Source organism: Crotalus tigris, unplaced genomic scaffold (genome assembly GCF_016545835.1).
Source record: "Crotalus tigris isolate CLP2741 ecotype Arizona unplaced genomic scaffold, ASM1654583v1 scf7180000024317.942107, whole genome shotgun sequence".
NCBI lineage: Eukaryota > Metazoa > Chordata > Lepidosauria > Squamata > Viperidae > Crotalus > Crotalus tigris.
Window position 1 is genome coordinate 119,036 of NW_024100489.1, and position 18,120 is coordinate 137,155.

The 18,120-nt window shown below is 43.7% G+C and overlaps 1 protein-coding gene across 2 annotated transcripts in view; it reads right to left on the reverse strand.

Moving 5' to 3' along the window:
- Positions 1-659: 659 nt before the first annotated feature.
- MXRA5 (matrix remodeling associated 5) overlaps positions 660-18,120 on the reverse strand; it is a 52,672-nt gene continuing 35,211 nt past the window's right edge. For both annotated transcript variants that reach the window (XM_039325161.1, XM_039325160.1), the window contains one exon: positions 660-4,234. In XM_039325161.1, the coding sequence (XP_039181095.1) occupies positions 2,326-4,234 (1,909 nt within the window). In that variant the 3' untranslated portion in view covers positions 660-2,325. The remainder of the gene's footprint in view (positions 4,235-18,120) is intronic.

Below are 18,120 nucleotides of genomic sequence, written 5' to 3' on the forward strand. Positions count from 1 at the left end.
CCCTTGCAACCTTACTTTAAGGGATAGCTTCTTCTTAAGGGGTTTATGTGTGCCTATCCTTAAAATATTACTGCACGTTGCGCAGAAAGCCACCCTATTTTGGTTGGGGACCCTGGTACCTTTCAGATGCAATTCTTCTCTAGGTTGTACCTTCTGATGACCCAAACAGATGGATGCGATGTGGCGTTGCTTGCCACATGCTCTGCAAATGGCGGAACGGAACCGGCAGTCAGCTCGTTTGTGGCGTCCTCCACACCCGAAGCATTGAAGAACTGTTGGGACCTTTTCTGTGCATTCCTTCTGTCTCCTTCCAGCTGCCTGGTGAAGCTTATCCATCTCCTCTTCAGGATCTTCCTCTGAATCTTCTCGCACGTTCTCCTGATGTACAGTGACTGTCTCTGGAGAGCTTCTGGTGGCCGTAGATTCTTTACCGCCCTGCCTGCTGCTTCCTCTGCTGTAACCTCTCGCAGAGCATCTTGGAAAGAGACATCTTCTTTAGCGAAGATCTTCTGCTGTAAGTCTCTGTTCCTTAACCCACATACAAAACGATCGTGCAGCCTTTCTTCCAAGTCTTTAAACTCGCACGGTCTGGCTGCTCGCCTCAAGGCCGCAATAAAGTCCTTAGCAGATTCACCTGCTGGTGAATCTGGTCCCTTTGTTCAAACGTGTGCCTCCAAGCAATGATGGACAACTTAGGCTGGAAATGTTCTTTCAGAAGTTTCTTTAGGTCAGTATACGTTATTGACTCTAGGGAAGCAGGGGCGACCAGATTTTCTGCAATTTCAAAGGCTTCCTGTCCACAGACACACAACAGGGTTGCAGTCTTCAAGCCATCTTCTCTGATCTGGTTTACCCTAAAGTAATTCTCCACCCTCACAACGTAGGATTCCCATCTCTCCAGGTGTGAGACATCGAACTCAGATAAACGGCCGATCTTCGCCATCTTAAACCTGTACTTCACCACTCGCTACTCTTAGGGAAGGGGTCTTTCAGCCAAACTCACTCTCCAGTGACGCTGTACTGGCAGGCTGGGACGCTGACTTTAACACCATCTTCCCTCTTCAGGACTTCTATGGGTGAGTATTTACAGCTTCCTCCTCGCAGTAATGGCGAATGATGAAGACACATCTTTCCAGGAACACTCTTTATTTCAGTTTCAGCCAAAACTCCAACAATGAGCAAAAACACGCAGGCCTCCTTTTATATGCCCAAATCCCCAGACACAATGGCAACAGAAAACAGGCACTTTTCCTGCCTTGCGCATGCGTGCAAAGCCGGCGCCACTCAGTCTGGTCCCGGGCAGCTTCTGCAAAGCCCGGGACACTTGCAACGTCCCAAGCCTGCATTTGCAGGCTCAGGACACAACAGCTATGGTATTTCTTAAAGTGTTTGTTTCAAAAGCTTATCTGTGGTTAGAATACAATAAAAATGGCTTATAAAAATTGTCAACAAATGTTTTCCAATTTAGCATTCTTTGTAAATATTGACATATTTACAGTACATTCCAATTTGCTTCCTGTCCAATAACATTACAAATTATGGAAAATAAATGAGAACAATAAATAATTTACAAATGAACACTAAATAATTGGATTAAATTTATAAATGAGATTTAGGCCAAAACTATATATTACTAGATTTGCAGGATTATTGCTGGAAAAGGTCTCCTTGTCTTTCCCTTGTAACTTGCCCCATCGTGGCAACTGAATTTTGAATTTCTGCACCCACCTCACTGGTAGCTAGTGGCATAATATGGTAGCAGGAACCTCAAAAACGATGCTACCACATTCAAGGGTCAGTTATATCAAGATGATGTATATTCATATTTACATATGAATATATGAATGTAAGGAAGAGAACTTGAAATTAGAAGAACACGTAGTACAGCCTAAATTGGGTTAAGGATTAGTTTTAGGCTTTATGCATAGTACAAAAGAATTAATTACACTGGTGGTCCTCATGAAATCCCCCTTAATCAAATCCAAACAAATTTGGCTTGATTGATACATGGATATAGGGTCCCTCCAAGTCAAATTTCAAAGTTCTATTCAAACACATCCATTTTACGGTGGTCCCCACTGAATTTTGATTGTATACCCCCTTGTTCTAGTGCCAGGTTCCAAGGCAGATGGTGAGAATTTCTCAGTATTGAGATTGTTCCTAAGCCTTCTCTAAAACAATACCTGTCTCAATTGCAGTTCGTTATTTTATTAATATTTAGCTGTGTGATTCACCATTTGTATTCAGCAACTTTATATTTCTATCATTGTTCACGTGACAAGGATTTTAAATACCTCTACATATTCAAAGATGTTTGCTAGGATTTTAGAATATGTGTATATAGGAAGCTTTGGAATCACTGCCTAGTATATTTTTAGCAGTGCATTTATAGACACCGGCATCCTTTTGTGTAGCCTGCTGGATGATTAGGGAGCCCTGAGGATGAAGGAATTTGTTTCCATACAGACGAGACTGGACTCCTGTGGTTAGATGCAGTTTCTCTGGCAGTTCCCATGTTATTTCTGCTTTAGGAATTCCAATGGCCATACAATTCAGCTTCACTGTATTCCCTGGCCTTGCATAAATTACAGGTGCTGGTTCGCTTGTGATCCGGGGTGGGTAGGCAATCACAATCACAGGAACTTTCATAAAGGAAGAGCCATAATCTGTTGCTACCTTACACAGGTAAGTCCCTCTATCAAATACAGAGGCCTCATGTACAATGAGAGAGCCATTCTCAAACAGGAAGAATCGTCCAATGGCCTGGGGACCATCTAACACCATTCCATTAGGCAGAGTCCAGGCTACATGAGCTCGCTGACCAGGCTGGGTGGCACAGTGAAGCTGCAATGTCTCTCCATTGATGATGCTCACCAGGTTGTTATAATGATTGCTGATTTCTGGTTTCACTCCCACTTTGAGGAAGACCATCCTCTCTGCATAGCCCCCTGGGTTTCTGGCAGTGCAACGGTAAGTCCCAGCATCTGTTGCAGAAAGAGCACTGATGTGAAGTATCCCATCTCTTTTGTGATAAAATCTCTGCAGATGACTGTGTTTTAACAGTTCAGTACCATTGGGAAGGATCCAGGCAGTTCTAGGTGAGGGGGTCCCATGGACAGAGCAATTTAGATTGATGCTATGACCTGCAATGGCTGTTATCTTTTCAGTAACAGGATCCCCAAAGAAGGGTTTTTCCACATGATCCACAACCTGAAGATGCACAACTAGGCGGGCCTCTCCCCCTTCATTTCTGCCAATACACACCAGCTGCAAAGCATCTGTGTGCCTTACTCCACGAATATCCAGTGTTCCATTGCGATGTACAGTGATTCTGTTGCCATAATAGGGGGCAGGGAGGATCACTCCTTCTGGGAAAGCCCACATGATCCGGGGAGATGGGATGCCATCTGCCTTACAGTCAATAAGTTTCTGGCTGTCTTTTACAGCCATTTCTCTGACTGAGGTGATGGTGCTAGGATGACCATTTATTTTAGGGGGTTGAACATTGACATGGATCCAAACAATTTTGCGGTCCTCTCCAGCACTATTGCGGGCTACACATGTATAGTTGCCACTGTCAGATCTTTGGGTTTTTTGTATGAGAAGTGTCCCATCTATGTACACTTGATATTTATCTGATAAGACTGGGATTGGTCTATTGCTTGGTGATAACCAGAATACTTTTGGAGTAGGCTCCCCTTTTGCTTCACATCCTATAGATATTGCATCACCGTATGGGATGTTGAGAATGACATAGGTTTTATTCCTAATTGTAACAGGTTCAGCTACTACTTTAACCCGCACTTTCATTTCATCTTTACCAATCTGGTTCTCAGCATAACAAGTATAGTCTCCTTCTTCCCTCAGCCCTACTTCATTGAAATACAATGTTCCATTATTAAATACTACATATCTCTTTGCTCGGCTTCCACTGTCATCTGATTGCACAAAGGTATTAACCATACTTCCATCTGGAAGACTCCAGGAGATCTCAGGGTTTGGTAGACCTGTGGCAATACAATCAACTTTTAGATCTCCTCCATATATCACTTTGTGATTATTCTCATTCTTGTGTTCAATTTTAGCAGGTTTCATCATTACATTCACCTTGAGGACGACATAATCATCTCCAATCTTGTTGCGGGCCATGCACAGATAGTCTCCTGCATCCTTGTCAGTGACAGAGTGGATAACCAGAGTTCCATTGCCAAATACCTTGATTCTGCTGTTCAAACTGTTTTAAAGGGGGAAAAAAGGAAGGAGAATATACTCTCATTAAACCGTCATCTGTTGAACTACCAACAAACAAAAATAATTATCTTCATTTGCAGGCTAATGATCCCATACTGAAACTTTATTTTAATAAAAGGATGTTTTTATTTACTTCCAATTTCCCTTTTGAATACTGTGATTTTATATATAAAATATATATAAAATAATCTTGAAGTTGTGAGTCTTGGGTATATTCATATTCAAAAATGTAAAACACAGATCACTGAGACTGAAGAATTTATTTAAAAACTTAGCTTTCATTAGCATCTGCTGACATCATCAAGAGTTCTAGCCAGGACTGAGAATCACGTTCTTATAGTCTCTGTAACACCAAGTGTTTGGCTAATGAGCATGTTACTGGTCTATTCAGCTCCTGCCCCCCTATAGTTAATTGCTCTATTGTTCCAAGTAACTTTATATGCATGGGTTCACATGTTTATAAAATGAACAGGATATTGAGACTACAGTCCATATTAAAAGATGTACAAATTTTTACTAACCAAGAAATCTTTCTGCAGAGGCTGATGGTATTTTGACTATAGCAGTTATACATTTTTGTATATTAAAAGTGAAATATATATGTATTTATTAATATTCAAATTTTGACATTAATCTCATACATATTTCTGGGAAATATATTTCACATTTGAATAGACTTACACTAAATTATACTGTCAGTCAGTAATAATCCATCGTGGGTTTCTTTATTTCTAGGCGGTTTTAAAATCATTTCCTCGAATGCAGGAGAAAAAACAAACAAACAAACTGTTATGTCCTGGGCCTGCTGAGTCATTCAGCAGGTGCAGGAGGCTGCAGAAAGGCCCGGGTAGACCACGTGGATGCCTGGGACCAGACAGGCTGTCTCCAACCTACTGCGCATGGGCAAGGTGGGAGAAATATGTTGCATTGATTGGTTGAAACTGTCTCTGCAAAAGGGGTATAAAAGGAATCTGCACCATTTTGTTTTGGTTCTGTTGTGAATTGAATAAAGACAAGACTGTTTGTTATTCCTGCCTCGTCACAATGCCTTTTACTTGGAAACAGAACACAAACCACAACCCTTTTAAAACCCACAGCTGGTTTTTACCTTTGTAAAAATCTAAAGACACATATTTTGCCAATTGCACCCTCAAATCCTCATGTAGACGTAACCGTTTGAAGCACGGACTTAATAAAATTTATTCTGTCCCCCTACAGCAAAAGACAAGGAATATTAACAAAAATTAAAATGCTCACAAGAGGCAAGGAGCCAGGCAGCAAGTAGGGGTTAAGCATTGTTCAGTCATGTCAGGACCGCGATTCCAGGCATGCGTGTTTCTGTCTGCTAGTAAAAAAGGGGGTTAGGCCTTGCCCAGGCATGTCATACCCCCCATGATTCTGGGCATGAGCAATGCTCAAGGGTAGGGGAGTTTGTGTGGGCAGGCCTGAACAGCTAGCGATTTAATTCCAGCAGTCTTTTGAAGATGGCAACCTCTGATTCCAAAACTCTTTTTAAAACAACAGCAAAAGCTACCGTCGCACGCTCTGACACAAGGCCCCAGCTGGCAGAATGCAACAAAATCTGTTGCAGGGGTTATGATAAAGAAAATTTTTTATTCAGACCCGTTTTGCACGGCTGTAGCATGGTGTGTTGTAACTTTAACGATGAGGTGCAGAGTAGTTACCAGATAGCTCGTGAAATGGTGAATGATGCTACATTATCTCCCAGCAATAGTAAGTAAATATGTTTTTATTTATGATAATGTAAATGCTGCTAGAGTGGATAGCATACTAACAGGATGTGCTTTATATTTTGCAGACTCTGAATTAATAACACCTAGACAGCAAACATTTCAAGACACCCTGATTTTATATTCCTGTGATAATCACCGTGGTCACAAAGCTTCTGCAGATTTTTCTGATCTAGACTATAACAGGGATTCTGAGCTATCCCAAAGATCATGCTATCTACCCTGTGAGTTAAAGAGCTGCAATTTGTGTAAAGTCTGGTTTGCTTGTGACTGTGGACATGATTTGTGGGGTACAGGCGGGTCAACGTATTGTAAAATAGCGTGTTATGGTCCTTTATCTTCTGATTCTGATAGTGGTGATGAGGGATATTTTTCTGATGGTGGAGCCATGTCCCCTCTGAACTCTGTATAACCAATAAAAGACTGTGTTAACGTCAACGCTTGACCATTTGTCAGTGGTCTTTCAGTATAATGATGCATGAAAAGCTTCTAAGCCATATTTATTATACACCAGGATGTGTAGGGAGTTATGGAGGTGTGAATACCCTTTTTCAGGAAGCTAGAAAACATGATAAAAACCTGACCATGAAGCAAATCAAGATGTGGCTGTCAGGGCAAGACGCTTATATGGTTCATAAACCTGCAAGAATTAATTTTCCTAGAAATAAAACAGTAGTGTTTGGCTTAGATCATCAATGGCAGGCTGACCTCATAGATGTCTCCAAATTTTCTAAGGAGAACCATGGAAAAAAGTACATCTTAGCAGTTATTTTTTTTTTATTAAAAGTTTTTTATTTTTTCCATATAAACATTATAAAAAAAAGTACAATACAATTTTGAAATGAAATAACCATTAATACGACCTGCCCACTCCCCCCAGACCGCGTCCACCCTCTCTTAAAACATTCCCTACTTCCCTCCTCTTTCTCACCTCCCATCCTACTCTCTTCCCCTCCCCCTCTCCTCTCACTGCCCTACTTCCTCTCTACACTTTCTCACCTCTCATCCCTATCAAACCCATGAACGCAGCATAAGGGGAGTGCCCAGGCCACACCCCTATAAGCAACCATTATCTATATTACACTTACCCCCCCACATTTCCTCCCTCCCACCCCCAACCCCCCTCCCTTCACTTCCCAGACATCTTAGCAGTTATTGTTGCATTATCTAAATATTCCTGGGCCTCCCCTTTATCTGATAAATCAGGGAGGGAAGTTACAGCCACCTTCCAGAATATCTTTGAAACAGAACACGAACCCCGAAAAATACAGACAGATGCAGGTAAAGAGTTCTTGAATATTCCGCTGAAGAAACTTTTAGCACGTTATGGCATTCATCATTTTGTCACTCATAGTGAAACAAAAGCAGCCATTATAGAGAGGTTTAATAGAACCCTAAAAAACAAACTCTGGAGATATTTCACAGCTAGAAATACCCATCGTTATGTGAAAATTTTGGCAGATACTCTTCAAGGGTACAATAACACTTACCATCGTAGTATCAGGACTGCTCCTACCACCATAAATTTGTCTAACGAAAGGGATGTGTGGATGAGGCTTTATGGGGTAGCTTTAAAAAGTAAAAGAAAGGAAAAATGTCTTAATATGGGAGATCATGTCAGAGTATCCAGACTGAAGAGTAAGTTTGAAAAGGGCTATCAGCAAACCTATACGGATGAGATATTCATTGTCAAAGAACTGGAGACAAGGGGGGAAAGAGTGGTGTATAGATTAAATGCACTAACCAAATAGGTAGTAAGACAATAGGTGGCGCAGCAGTTAGAGTGCAGTACTGCAGGCCACTTTAGCTGACTGTGTTCAGCAGGTCAGCGGTTCAAATCTCACCGGCTCAAGGTTGACTCAGCCTTCCATCCTTCCGAGGTAGGTAAAATGAGGACCCAGATTGTTGGGGGCAATGTAAATATATATATATATGCATTGCTTACTGGTGTACACCGCTTAGAGAGTGCTTGCACTTAAAGCGGTATATAAGTCTCATAAATAAATAAATAAATAAATAGGGGAAGTCAGGCACCACACAGGTTATGTAGAAAGTAAACACAGGGTCAGTCATAAAGGACTCAAATGTCTATATACCAATGCACAGAGTATGAACAGCAAACATGGTGAACTAGAAATTCAGGTTAATGGGGGCAGATATGATATTGTTGCCCTTACAGAAACATGGTGGGATGAAACCCACAAATGGAACACACAGTTAGAGGGATTTAAATTATTTAAAAGAAACAGACCAAATAAAAGAGGAGGCAGAGTTGCTCTATATGTAAGAAATAACTACATCTCTACAAAAATAGAGCACAACCAAACAGAGTAAATCGATGAACTTTTTGCTAGTCAGCTAATTAAGGTATGTAGGAAGCACATCACAATAGTAATGAGGGACTTTAACTACCCTGACATCAACTGGGAGACAAACTCTGCACCAAGTGGAAGATCAAACAGATTCCTTGAAAACCTAGCAAACAATTTTGTCTTCCAAAAAGTAGAGAAGGGAACTAGGGGATTAGCCATTTTGGATCAAATTCTCACTAACAGAGATGAAATTATAGAAGGTGTTGAAGCCACAGGAACCTTGGGAGGAAGTGATCATGCAATATTGGAATTCAACGTTATGGAAGCACAAGCAATAGAACACAGTCAAACTAGAGTCTTGGATTTTAAGAGAGCTAATTTCAATAAACTTAGAGAGCACTTGGGAAGGATTCCATGGATGAGAATCCTCAAGGCGAAAACAACTCAGGAAACCTGGGAAATTTTGAAAAGTGAGATAATAAAAGCCCAGTCCAGCACAATACCAACAAAGAGGAAAAATAACAGCTCTCAAAATAAACCATGGCTGCATAAAGAACTCTCTGATAAATTGAAAGATAAAAAGGACAAGTATAGAAAGTGGCAAGAGGGGCACATAACTAAGTCAGAATATCAATAAATAGCTCGAGCCTGCAAAGACGAAGTGAGGAAAGCTAAGGCTCAAAAAAAAACTAAGGCTTGCGACCAAGGTCAAAAACTAAAAAAAAAAAAGTTTCTTTCAACGTGTAAAAAACAAGAAGAAAGTGAAGAAAATGATTGGTCCATTAGTGGGGGAAAGTGGCAAGAAGGTGACAAGCAACAGGGAGAAAGCAGAACTATTTAACTCGTTTTTTGCATCTGTCTTTACCCAAAGGGAAAAAATAGACCAACCTACCAAAAATAGTGCCATAAAAAACAGAATAGAAACACAAGTTAAGATAGGCAAGAAAACGGTAAGTGAGCATCTGTCCAGCCTAGATGAGTTCAAATCGCCAGGAACAGATGTATTACACTGCAGGGTTCTCAAGGAACTGGCAGATGTGATCTCAGAACCATTGAACCATATTTTTCAAAGATCCTGGAGCACTGGGGAACTACCAGAGGACTGGAAAAGAGCTGATGTAGTTCCCGTCTTCAAAAAAGGAAAAAAAATGGATCCAGGAAATTACAGACCTATCAGCCTGACCTCAATACCTGGGAAGATTCTGGAAAAGATAATCAAACAATGAATCAGCGAACACTTAGAGGCAAACAAAGACATTACTAAAAGTCAACATGGGTTTGTCAAAAACAGATCATGCCAGACAAATCTTATTGCATTCTTTGACCAAGTGACAAAATTAGTGGATCAGAGGAATGCTGTCGATATAATTTACTTGGACTTCAGTAAGGCATTTGATAAAGTAGATCACAACCTACTACTTGATAAGATAGAAAAATGTGGGTTAAACAGCATCACTACGAGATAGATCCGTAGCTGGCTGACCAGCCGTACTCAGCATGTGGTCCTCAATGGAATCACATCTACATGGAGAGAAGTGTGTAGTGGGGTGCCCCAAGGCTCTGTTCTGGGCCCAGTGCTCTTCAACATCTTTATTAACGATTTGGACGAGGGGATAGATGGGGAAATCATCAAATTTGCAGAAGACACCAAGCTGGCAGGAATAGCCAACACTCCAGAAGACAGGCTTAGAATACAGGAGGATCTAAGTCTAAGTGTTCTTTTCCCTCTGTTAACTCTGTTTTGCCAATAGAGTTACAAAATCTTCTAAATACTTAGGAGATTTCCTGGCTCTCTGTGACCTCCTAACTTCTGGGTACCTGCCAAGTACCCCTTGACTGAGGGGTGATGCGTGCCTATCCCCCTTGTTTTGCCTCGGTGGTTCCCAAGGACTGTGCTCCAATGCCTGGCCTGCTTGCTTGCCCACCAGGCTCGTCAGGCCAGGGCTTCTTTCTTTGTTCAACCTGGTTGTCCTGCCTTGCTGCAGGCTCTCTGGCCCCTCTAAGTGACTGTCACTGTTGGGTGATTCTGTAGAACCTCCAAGGTCCGTCCAAGACCTGTCAGGAGGTTGTCTGTCCCCTGGTTCCCGTTCTGTCCCCAGGCATGTGGGGTTTTCAGTACTGTCCCAAAACTCAGTTGTCTCCTGAGTGAAGTCAGAGGTGTTGTAGTCGGGATTTGGTTCCTCGACCACCTCCCTGTATGTTTGCCCCCTTCTAGGGACAGGGGTAGTGTCGGGCCAACTAGAAAGAGTGTGTGCCAGCTCTCTTGCGGGAAATGGTTTATTGGGATGCTCCCTGACTGGAGTACTGTGTGATGCGGGTGAGTAGTGATTATGCCCCCGGGGTGACTCCCTGGCTGGAGTAGGCGTTGATGCCTGGTATCTAGTTGGGCTCCTTGAATTCCTGTTTGGAGCACTCGCGGAATCTTGAGATGAGCCGTTTGTGGCTTCCTCATTGATAATGGGCAGCAGCCCATGCCCTTCCCCTTGCCCAAAGGGGTCCCCCTCCCCCCCTGGAAAAGACCCAGAAGTCTCAGAGGGAAGGTCCCATCTAGGGCGAAGTTGGTCGATGTGTCGACGCAGGACACGACCATTGTCCAGGGACACCTCGTAAGACAGAGGACCTGTGACCCTGGATATAGAAGCAGGGACCCATGAATGACCAGTCCCGTAATTACGAGTCCAAACTGGGGCACCCACAAGGAGTTGTCTCGGTGCCCTGGGGCGTGAGTAAGAAGAAGGCAGTCTATCCGGATGCAACCGGTCAAGCTTGGTAGTCAGTTTGCGCCCCCAACGAAGTTCAGCTGGGCTCCTCCCTGTAGAAGTGGACGGTGTAGTGCGATAAGAAAGGAGGAAGTCAGCCAACCTGTGATGCCAGTCTCCGTAGGTAATTTTCTTCAAGGCGTCCTTGGTGATGCGAACCATGCGTTCAGCCATACCGTTGGTGGACGGGTGGAAAGGTGCAGAGGTGGCATGACGAATCATGTTAGCCTGTAAGAAAGCTTGGAATTCGGCAGACGTGAATTGAGGGCCGTTGTCAGACAAGAGGACATCTGGAAGCCCGTGTGCAGCAAAAATCCCCCTCAGTACTTGAATAGTCTTTGCAGCGGTGGTGGAAGATACAGGTACAACCTCAAGCCATTTTGAATGGCTGTCAACTAGGACCAAGAAGAATTGACCCTGAAAGGGCCCAGCGTAGTCAATGTGCACCCTTGACCATGGAGACTGTGTTTCCTCCCATCTATGTACAGGGGCTTGCGGCATTTCGGGGCGTGAGCGTTGGCAAAGGTGGCATGCGTGCACCTTAGCTTCAATGTCACTATCTAACCCAGGCCACCACAAGTGGCTGCGCGCGAGCGCCTTCATGCGTACAATGCCAGGATGACCCTCGTGGAGGGAACCTAAGACCCTAGTCCTCATTGAGGTAGGAATGACAACTCTGCTTCCCCAAAGCAGACAACCCTGGAAACTGGACAACTCGTTCCTTTTAGACCAGAAACTCTTAAACTCAGTGCCAGGACAGCTCTCTGGCCATCCAGATAAAACCCAAGAAAGGACACGTGAAAGTGTGTGATCTGTGCCTGATTCAGCGGCTACATCTCTGGCATTCAAAGGAGACTCGGGCAAGGCCTGAATGGAGAGAAGATTGATAGCTGGTGCAGGGTCAGCTTCTATTACCGGCAGGGGTAACCTACTGAGACCATCAGCATGGCCCATTTCCTTCCCAGGTTTATGAAGTAGGGAGAAATCATAGGCAGAAAGAAAGATAGACCATCTTAGCATTCTGGGGGAGATGATTTGGGGAGTTTGCTTACGTGTGGTAAACAGCCCCAACAAAGGCTTATGGTCCGTGAAGACTGTGAAATGCCTGCCATATAAAAAATCATGGAATTTTTTAATTCCAGCAACCACAGCTAAGGCCTCTCTGTCTATTTGAGCGTAATTACGCTCAGCAGAAGACAAGGTTTTGGAGTAGTATGCAACAGGAACCTGAGTTCCATCTGCCCTGAGGTGGCTTAGTACAGCTCCTACCCCATAAGAAGAAGCATCACAAGCGATGCACAGAGGAAGGGATTCATTGAAATGTGCGACTGTTAGAAGTGAGTAAGGCCTTGACCTCATTGAAACTTGCCTCATGTTTTTGTGACCACTGCCACACTGCCTGTTTGTCTAATAGCCTTTGAAGAGGCTCAGCTACACTAGCCTTATTGTAGAAATTCAGAAGGCCCAAGAAAGCCTGTAGTTCGGCCTTAGACTTTGGCCTGGGAGCATGCATAATAGCTTTCAGTTTGGATTCAGCGGGGTGAATCCCAGAAGCATCAATTTTGAATCCCAGAAAATCAGTAGAAGGCACCCCAATTTTACATTTGTCCTTTTTAAGCTTGAGGCCCGTTTTCCTGAACCTTAACAGGACAGCCCTTAATCTCTCAGCTAAACTGTGTGTAGAATCTCCTGCAATTAAGACATCATCAAAATAGGGGCAAACCCCTGGTATACCCCGTAGTGTGTTTTCCATTACGCTTTGGAAAATTCCAGGAGCGACATTTACTCCAAATTGAAGCCTCTTCACCTTGAAGGCCCCTCTGTGGGTCACAATGGTCTGCGCTATAGCAGCAGCATCATCAACAGGCAGCTGTTGATATGCCTGAGCTAGGTCAAGCTTTGCAAAAACGCGCCCGCCCTTGAGGGAGGCCAGAATATGACTGACCACAGGAACAGGATAGGCATGTTGCTGCAATGCCTTATTCAGAGTGCATTTGTAATCAGCACAGATGCGAATGTCCCCATTTGCCTTGAGAGGCGTGACAATGGGGGTTTCCCAGGGACTGGAGTCAACAGGTTCTAGAACTCCTTGCTGAATCAGTTTGTCCAACTCAGTGTCAATTTTACTTTTTAAAGCAAAAGGGACCCTTCTTGCTTTAATTCTAATGGGAGTGACAGTGGGGTCTAGTTTTAATGACACAGGGGGTCCTTTGTATGTGCCCAGCTGGGGGCTGAAGACATCTGCAAATTCTTTGCAGACTTCTTGTAGGTCAAGTGTTTGCAGACTATTGAGCCCTGTGACGTGTATTCCCAAGGCCTCAAACCAATCGAGTCCTATGAGACTCGTTCGTTCACCCCCTACTACTATTAGATCTAGTGGACCTTCAAAATCCTTATACTGTACGTTAAGGGTGGCCTCCCCCTTAACACACACTCTGGAGTTTTGAAAGTCTGTTAACACAATGTCAGAAGGCCTCAGCTTGGCCTGAGTTCCACTACCGGAACAAATCTTCCTAAACGTTTGCATGGAAATGATTGAAAGTGCAGACCCCGTATCCAGTTCCATAGCCAATGGAACCCCTTGTAGCTTCACCTTAAGTGACAGCTTTTTCTTAATGGGCTTGTGTGTGCCTGTCCTATAGATGCTTCTTCGCGAAGCGCAAAACCCCACCCTGTTTTGGCTGGGAACCCTGGTACCTTTCAGGCGCAATTCTTCCTGAGGTTGTACCTTCTGACGGCCCAGGCACACAGCTGCAATGTGTCCTTGTTTTCCGCACGCCCTGCAGATAGTGGAGCGGAACTTGCAGTCGGTTCTCTTGTGGCAACCTCCACAACTGATGCACTTGGGGAGAGCTGAAGAGCTTCCTTTTTGTTTCCCTTCTTTTGTGGAGTGTAGACGGTCCACTTCCTCGTCAGGATCCTCCTCAGAGTTCCTTTGGACTTCTTCCTGGTGCACGGACGCAGCATCTGGACTGTTTCTGATCGGCCGCATGTTCTTGATGGTGCCGCCCGCTGCTTCTTCTGCGGTGACCTCTCTCAAGGCATCTTGGAATGACAAGTCCTCCTTGGCATAAAGTCTCTGTTGTAACTCTCTATGCCTTAGACCGCATACTAATCTGTCCCTCAGTTGTTCTTCGAGGTCTTTGAACTTGCAATGTTTGGCGGTTTTCCTCAACGCGGCGATGTACTCCTTGGCCGATTCTCCGGGTCGTTGATCCCTCTGCTCAAAGGTGTGGCGCCACGCGATGACGGACATCTTGGGCTGGAAGTGCTCCTTCCGTAGCTTTTTTAGATCTGCGTAGCTGACACACTCTAGAGGAACAGGTGCTGCAAGGTTCTCAGCGATTTCGAATGCGTTTTGACCGCAAACGTACAGCAGGGTGGCAGCCTTTAAACTATCTTCCCGTACTTGATTTACCTTGAGGTAGTTTTCCACCCTGGCTACGTAGGACTCCCACCTCTCTGGATGTGAGACGTCGAATTCCGAAAGCCTTCCAATTTTTGCCAATTTGTAGAATGAAGGGTCTATCTGCCAGCCTACCCCCGAATGTATGCTGGATTGGCGGGTAGCTGCCGAGTCAACGCCATTCCTGCCGCTCAGGACTCACTCGGGTAAGCTTACACCTTTTTGCTTGATGTAAGGCATCCCATCCTCGTTGCCAGTGTTGTGTCCTTCGCGAAATGGCAAGACACAAGAAGCAGTTGTAGTTCTCAAGACTTCTTTATTCTTAGTTCAGCTTACAGTTAGAAGACACACAGCAATGCCCAAAACTCCTGGCCTCTTATATAGGCCATTCCCGGGTCAATCTGCAACTTTTGGCATGCCAGCACTTGTGCATGCGCACAAGTACTGGCGACAGCCTGTCTGGTCCCGGGCAACTTGCACCTGCCCAGGACTATTTGCAATGCCCTGAGCCTGCTTGCACAGGCCCAGGACATAACATATAGTATAGGGGGTACCTTGCTCAATAGTAGTAACTGTGAGAGGGACCTCAGAGTCCTAGTGGACAATCACTTAAATATGAGCCAGCATTGTGCTGCAGCTGCCAAAAAGGCCAACACAGTGCTGGGCTGCATTAACAGAGGGATAGAATCAAGATCACATGAAGTATTAATACCACTTTAAAATGCCTTGGTAAGGCCATACTTGGAATACTGCATCCAGTTTGGTCACCATGATGTAAAAAAGATGTTGAGTCTCTAGAAAGAGTACAGAGAAGAGCAACAAAGATGATTAGGGGACTGGAGGCTAAAGCATATAAGGAACGGCTGCTGGAATTGGGTATGTCTAGTTTAATGAAGAGACGGAAGAGGGGTGACATGATAGCAGTGTTCCAATATCTCAGGGGCTGCCACAAAGAAGAGGGAGTCAAGCTATTTTCCAAGGCACCTGAAGGCAGGACAAGAACAATGGATGGAAACTAATCAAGGAGAGAAGCAACCTAGAACTAAGGAGAAACTTCCTGACAGTTAGAACAATTAATCAGTGGAACAACCTCCCTCCAGAAGTGGTGAATGCTCCAACACTGGAAGTTTTTAAGAAGAGACTGGACAGCCATTTGTCTGAAATGGTATAGGGTTTTCTGCTTGAGCAGGGGGCTGGACTAGATGACCTCCAAGGTCCCTTCCAACTTTATTATTATTATTATTATTATTATTATTATTATTATTATTATTATTATTATTATTATTATTATTATTATTACTACTACTACTACTACTACTATACAGGTGACCCTGTAAAGAGGGCTTTTTACTTTGAGGAGCTCAAAAAGGTTCCTGGTGACCAACAGCGCATATACAGAATAGAGAAAATTATCTAAAAAAGAGGGCTGGGGAGACACAGAGATTTCTAGTCAAATGGACTGGATAGCCAGAGAAGTTCAGCAGTTGGGTTAAGGAGACTGAAGTACAACATTTTTGATATGGAGGAGTTTTACATCACCATTCCCAGCAATGCATCAGCAGCAATTTTCCCCCAAAACAAAAATTCTAATTTTACTATTCAGTTAGCGAGATTGTTGGATCTTCCAGAGTCATTGGAAGTAGGGCTAGTAGAGATACAGTATCCGCATAGTTGGCACACATTAACTTCTCCTGGATATTTTGAAATTGCTAACGAGAGAAAAAGATGGAATTTTTCTTTTGAGAAGCGGGTACTATAACAGCATCTGACAACTGTTAGAAAATATGAACAAGCTTATATCAAATGCCAAGGATGGACCTAAGACAACCCTACATTATGATTCAGTGGGTCAAAAAATTAATCTTAAAGGAGATGAACTACATACCATTCTAGGTAGCGGAGAACTTGGACATCTGTTAGGTATGTTCCCTGGGTTCAGCACCTTATATGTTTACACAGACATTGTAGAGCTCCAGATAGTGGGTGACTTCTATGTGCCATTACTGTGAGAGGGCAAGACAATAATTTCATCACAATGATCTATGACCGTCCAGATTATGTACCAGTCAGCAAACATCACATCGATACCGTTACTATAGAAATCAAAACCGACCAGGACAAAAACGTGCATTTTTATCACGGGAAGGTGATTGTCAAGCTTCATTTTAGGCCTCAGAAAAGTGAAGGATGGTTGTAATCAAGGAGCACAGGAACCCTCAAGACTACGTGGCTTACTACAGGGCACAAGCTGGTGGCGGCCTTCCAGGCTTCCGAGGAGCCCCCATTATGTACGAGATAGGTTTAGGGGGTCTGTTCCATGGGCTTTTTCGAAAAGCAATGCCTTTTTTGAGGCGAGGATTAGAAATCATTAAGCTGCATGTGAAATCTGCTGCCAGAAAGATTGCCAGAGATGTTGCGGGGCATCTTGTATCCCGTGTTGTTGAGAGGCAGCAGGATGGATCAGGGATGTTCATAGCCAGGAAGAATTATGCATCGGGCCCACCTATTCCATTTAAAAAGAGAAGACTTGTGAAAAAGACCTGTCATACCAAGAGGAGACATGTGCAGAAGAGGAAGCCCTGTGACAAGGAAGACATATTCTAATACAATATGTCATTTATTCATTCTGCTTCAGAGGAATGTGTTAAATCAGAACTGTATCTTTTTCAACTGGCACCTACACAGACTAGTATTGAAAACAGTACCTATGTCAAGATCCCTCCTTTATCAGCGCTAGCACCCAATGCTCCCCTGGAATTTTTTATCATGGGGCATGGTGAGCATTACATGGATTTAAACAACACATTGCTGTATGTGAGTTGCAAGATTGTAAAGGCTGACGGGATTGATATTGATGATGGGGCAAGGGTGGCCAACTAACCCATAGCATCACTGTTTAACCAGCTGGATGTTACCTTGGGAGATCAGCTCATTACACAGAGCCATCATTGCTATTCTTATCGGGCCATGATTGAACTGATTCTGAACTTTGGTGGTGATGTGCTGGGTACCCAATTTACAGCTGGGGGGGGTTTTACAAAGATGACTCGGACCTCATGGAGAGTACTCTACTGACAGCCACTGGGAACTCCGGTTTCAAACTAAGAGCAAGACACACAGCTGGTAGTCGTAAATGGGACCTGCTAGGGCCTCTGCATAGTGATCTGTTTTTTTTTAAGACAGACAGCTAATTAATGGCATTGATGTGAAAGTCAAACTCACAAGAAGCAGAAATGAATTTTGCGTGATGAAGGATGGCAATGAGAATTACAAAGTGCAACTCCTGGTGGCTTCTCTCATCTTTGTAAAATTCCCCAGCTGTAACCCTTGGTTTTGATTTCTATAGTAATGGTATCGATGTGATGTTTGCTGACCGGTACATAATGTGGACGGTCATAGATTGTGATGAAATCATTGTCTTGCCCTCGCACAAGCACACAGCGCAGTAATGACACATAGAAGTCACCCACTATCTGGAGCTCTACAATGTCTGTGTAAACATATAAGGTGCTGAATCCAGGGAACATACCTAACAGATGTCCAAGTTCTCCGCTACCTAGAATGGTATGTGGTTCATCTCCTTTAAGATTAATTTTTCGACCCACTGAATCATAATGTAGGGTTGTCTTAAGTCCATCCTT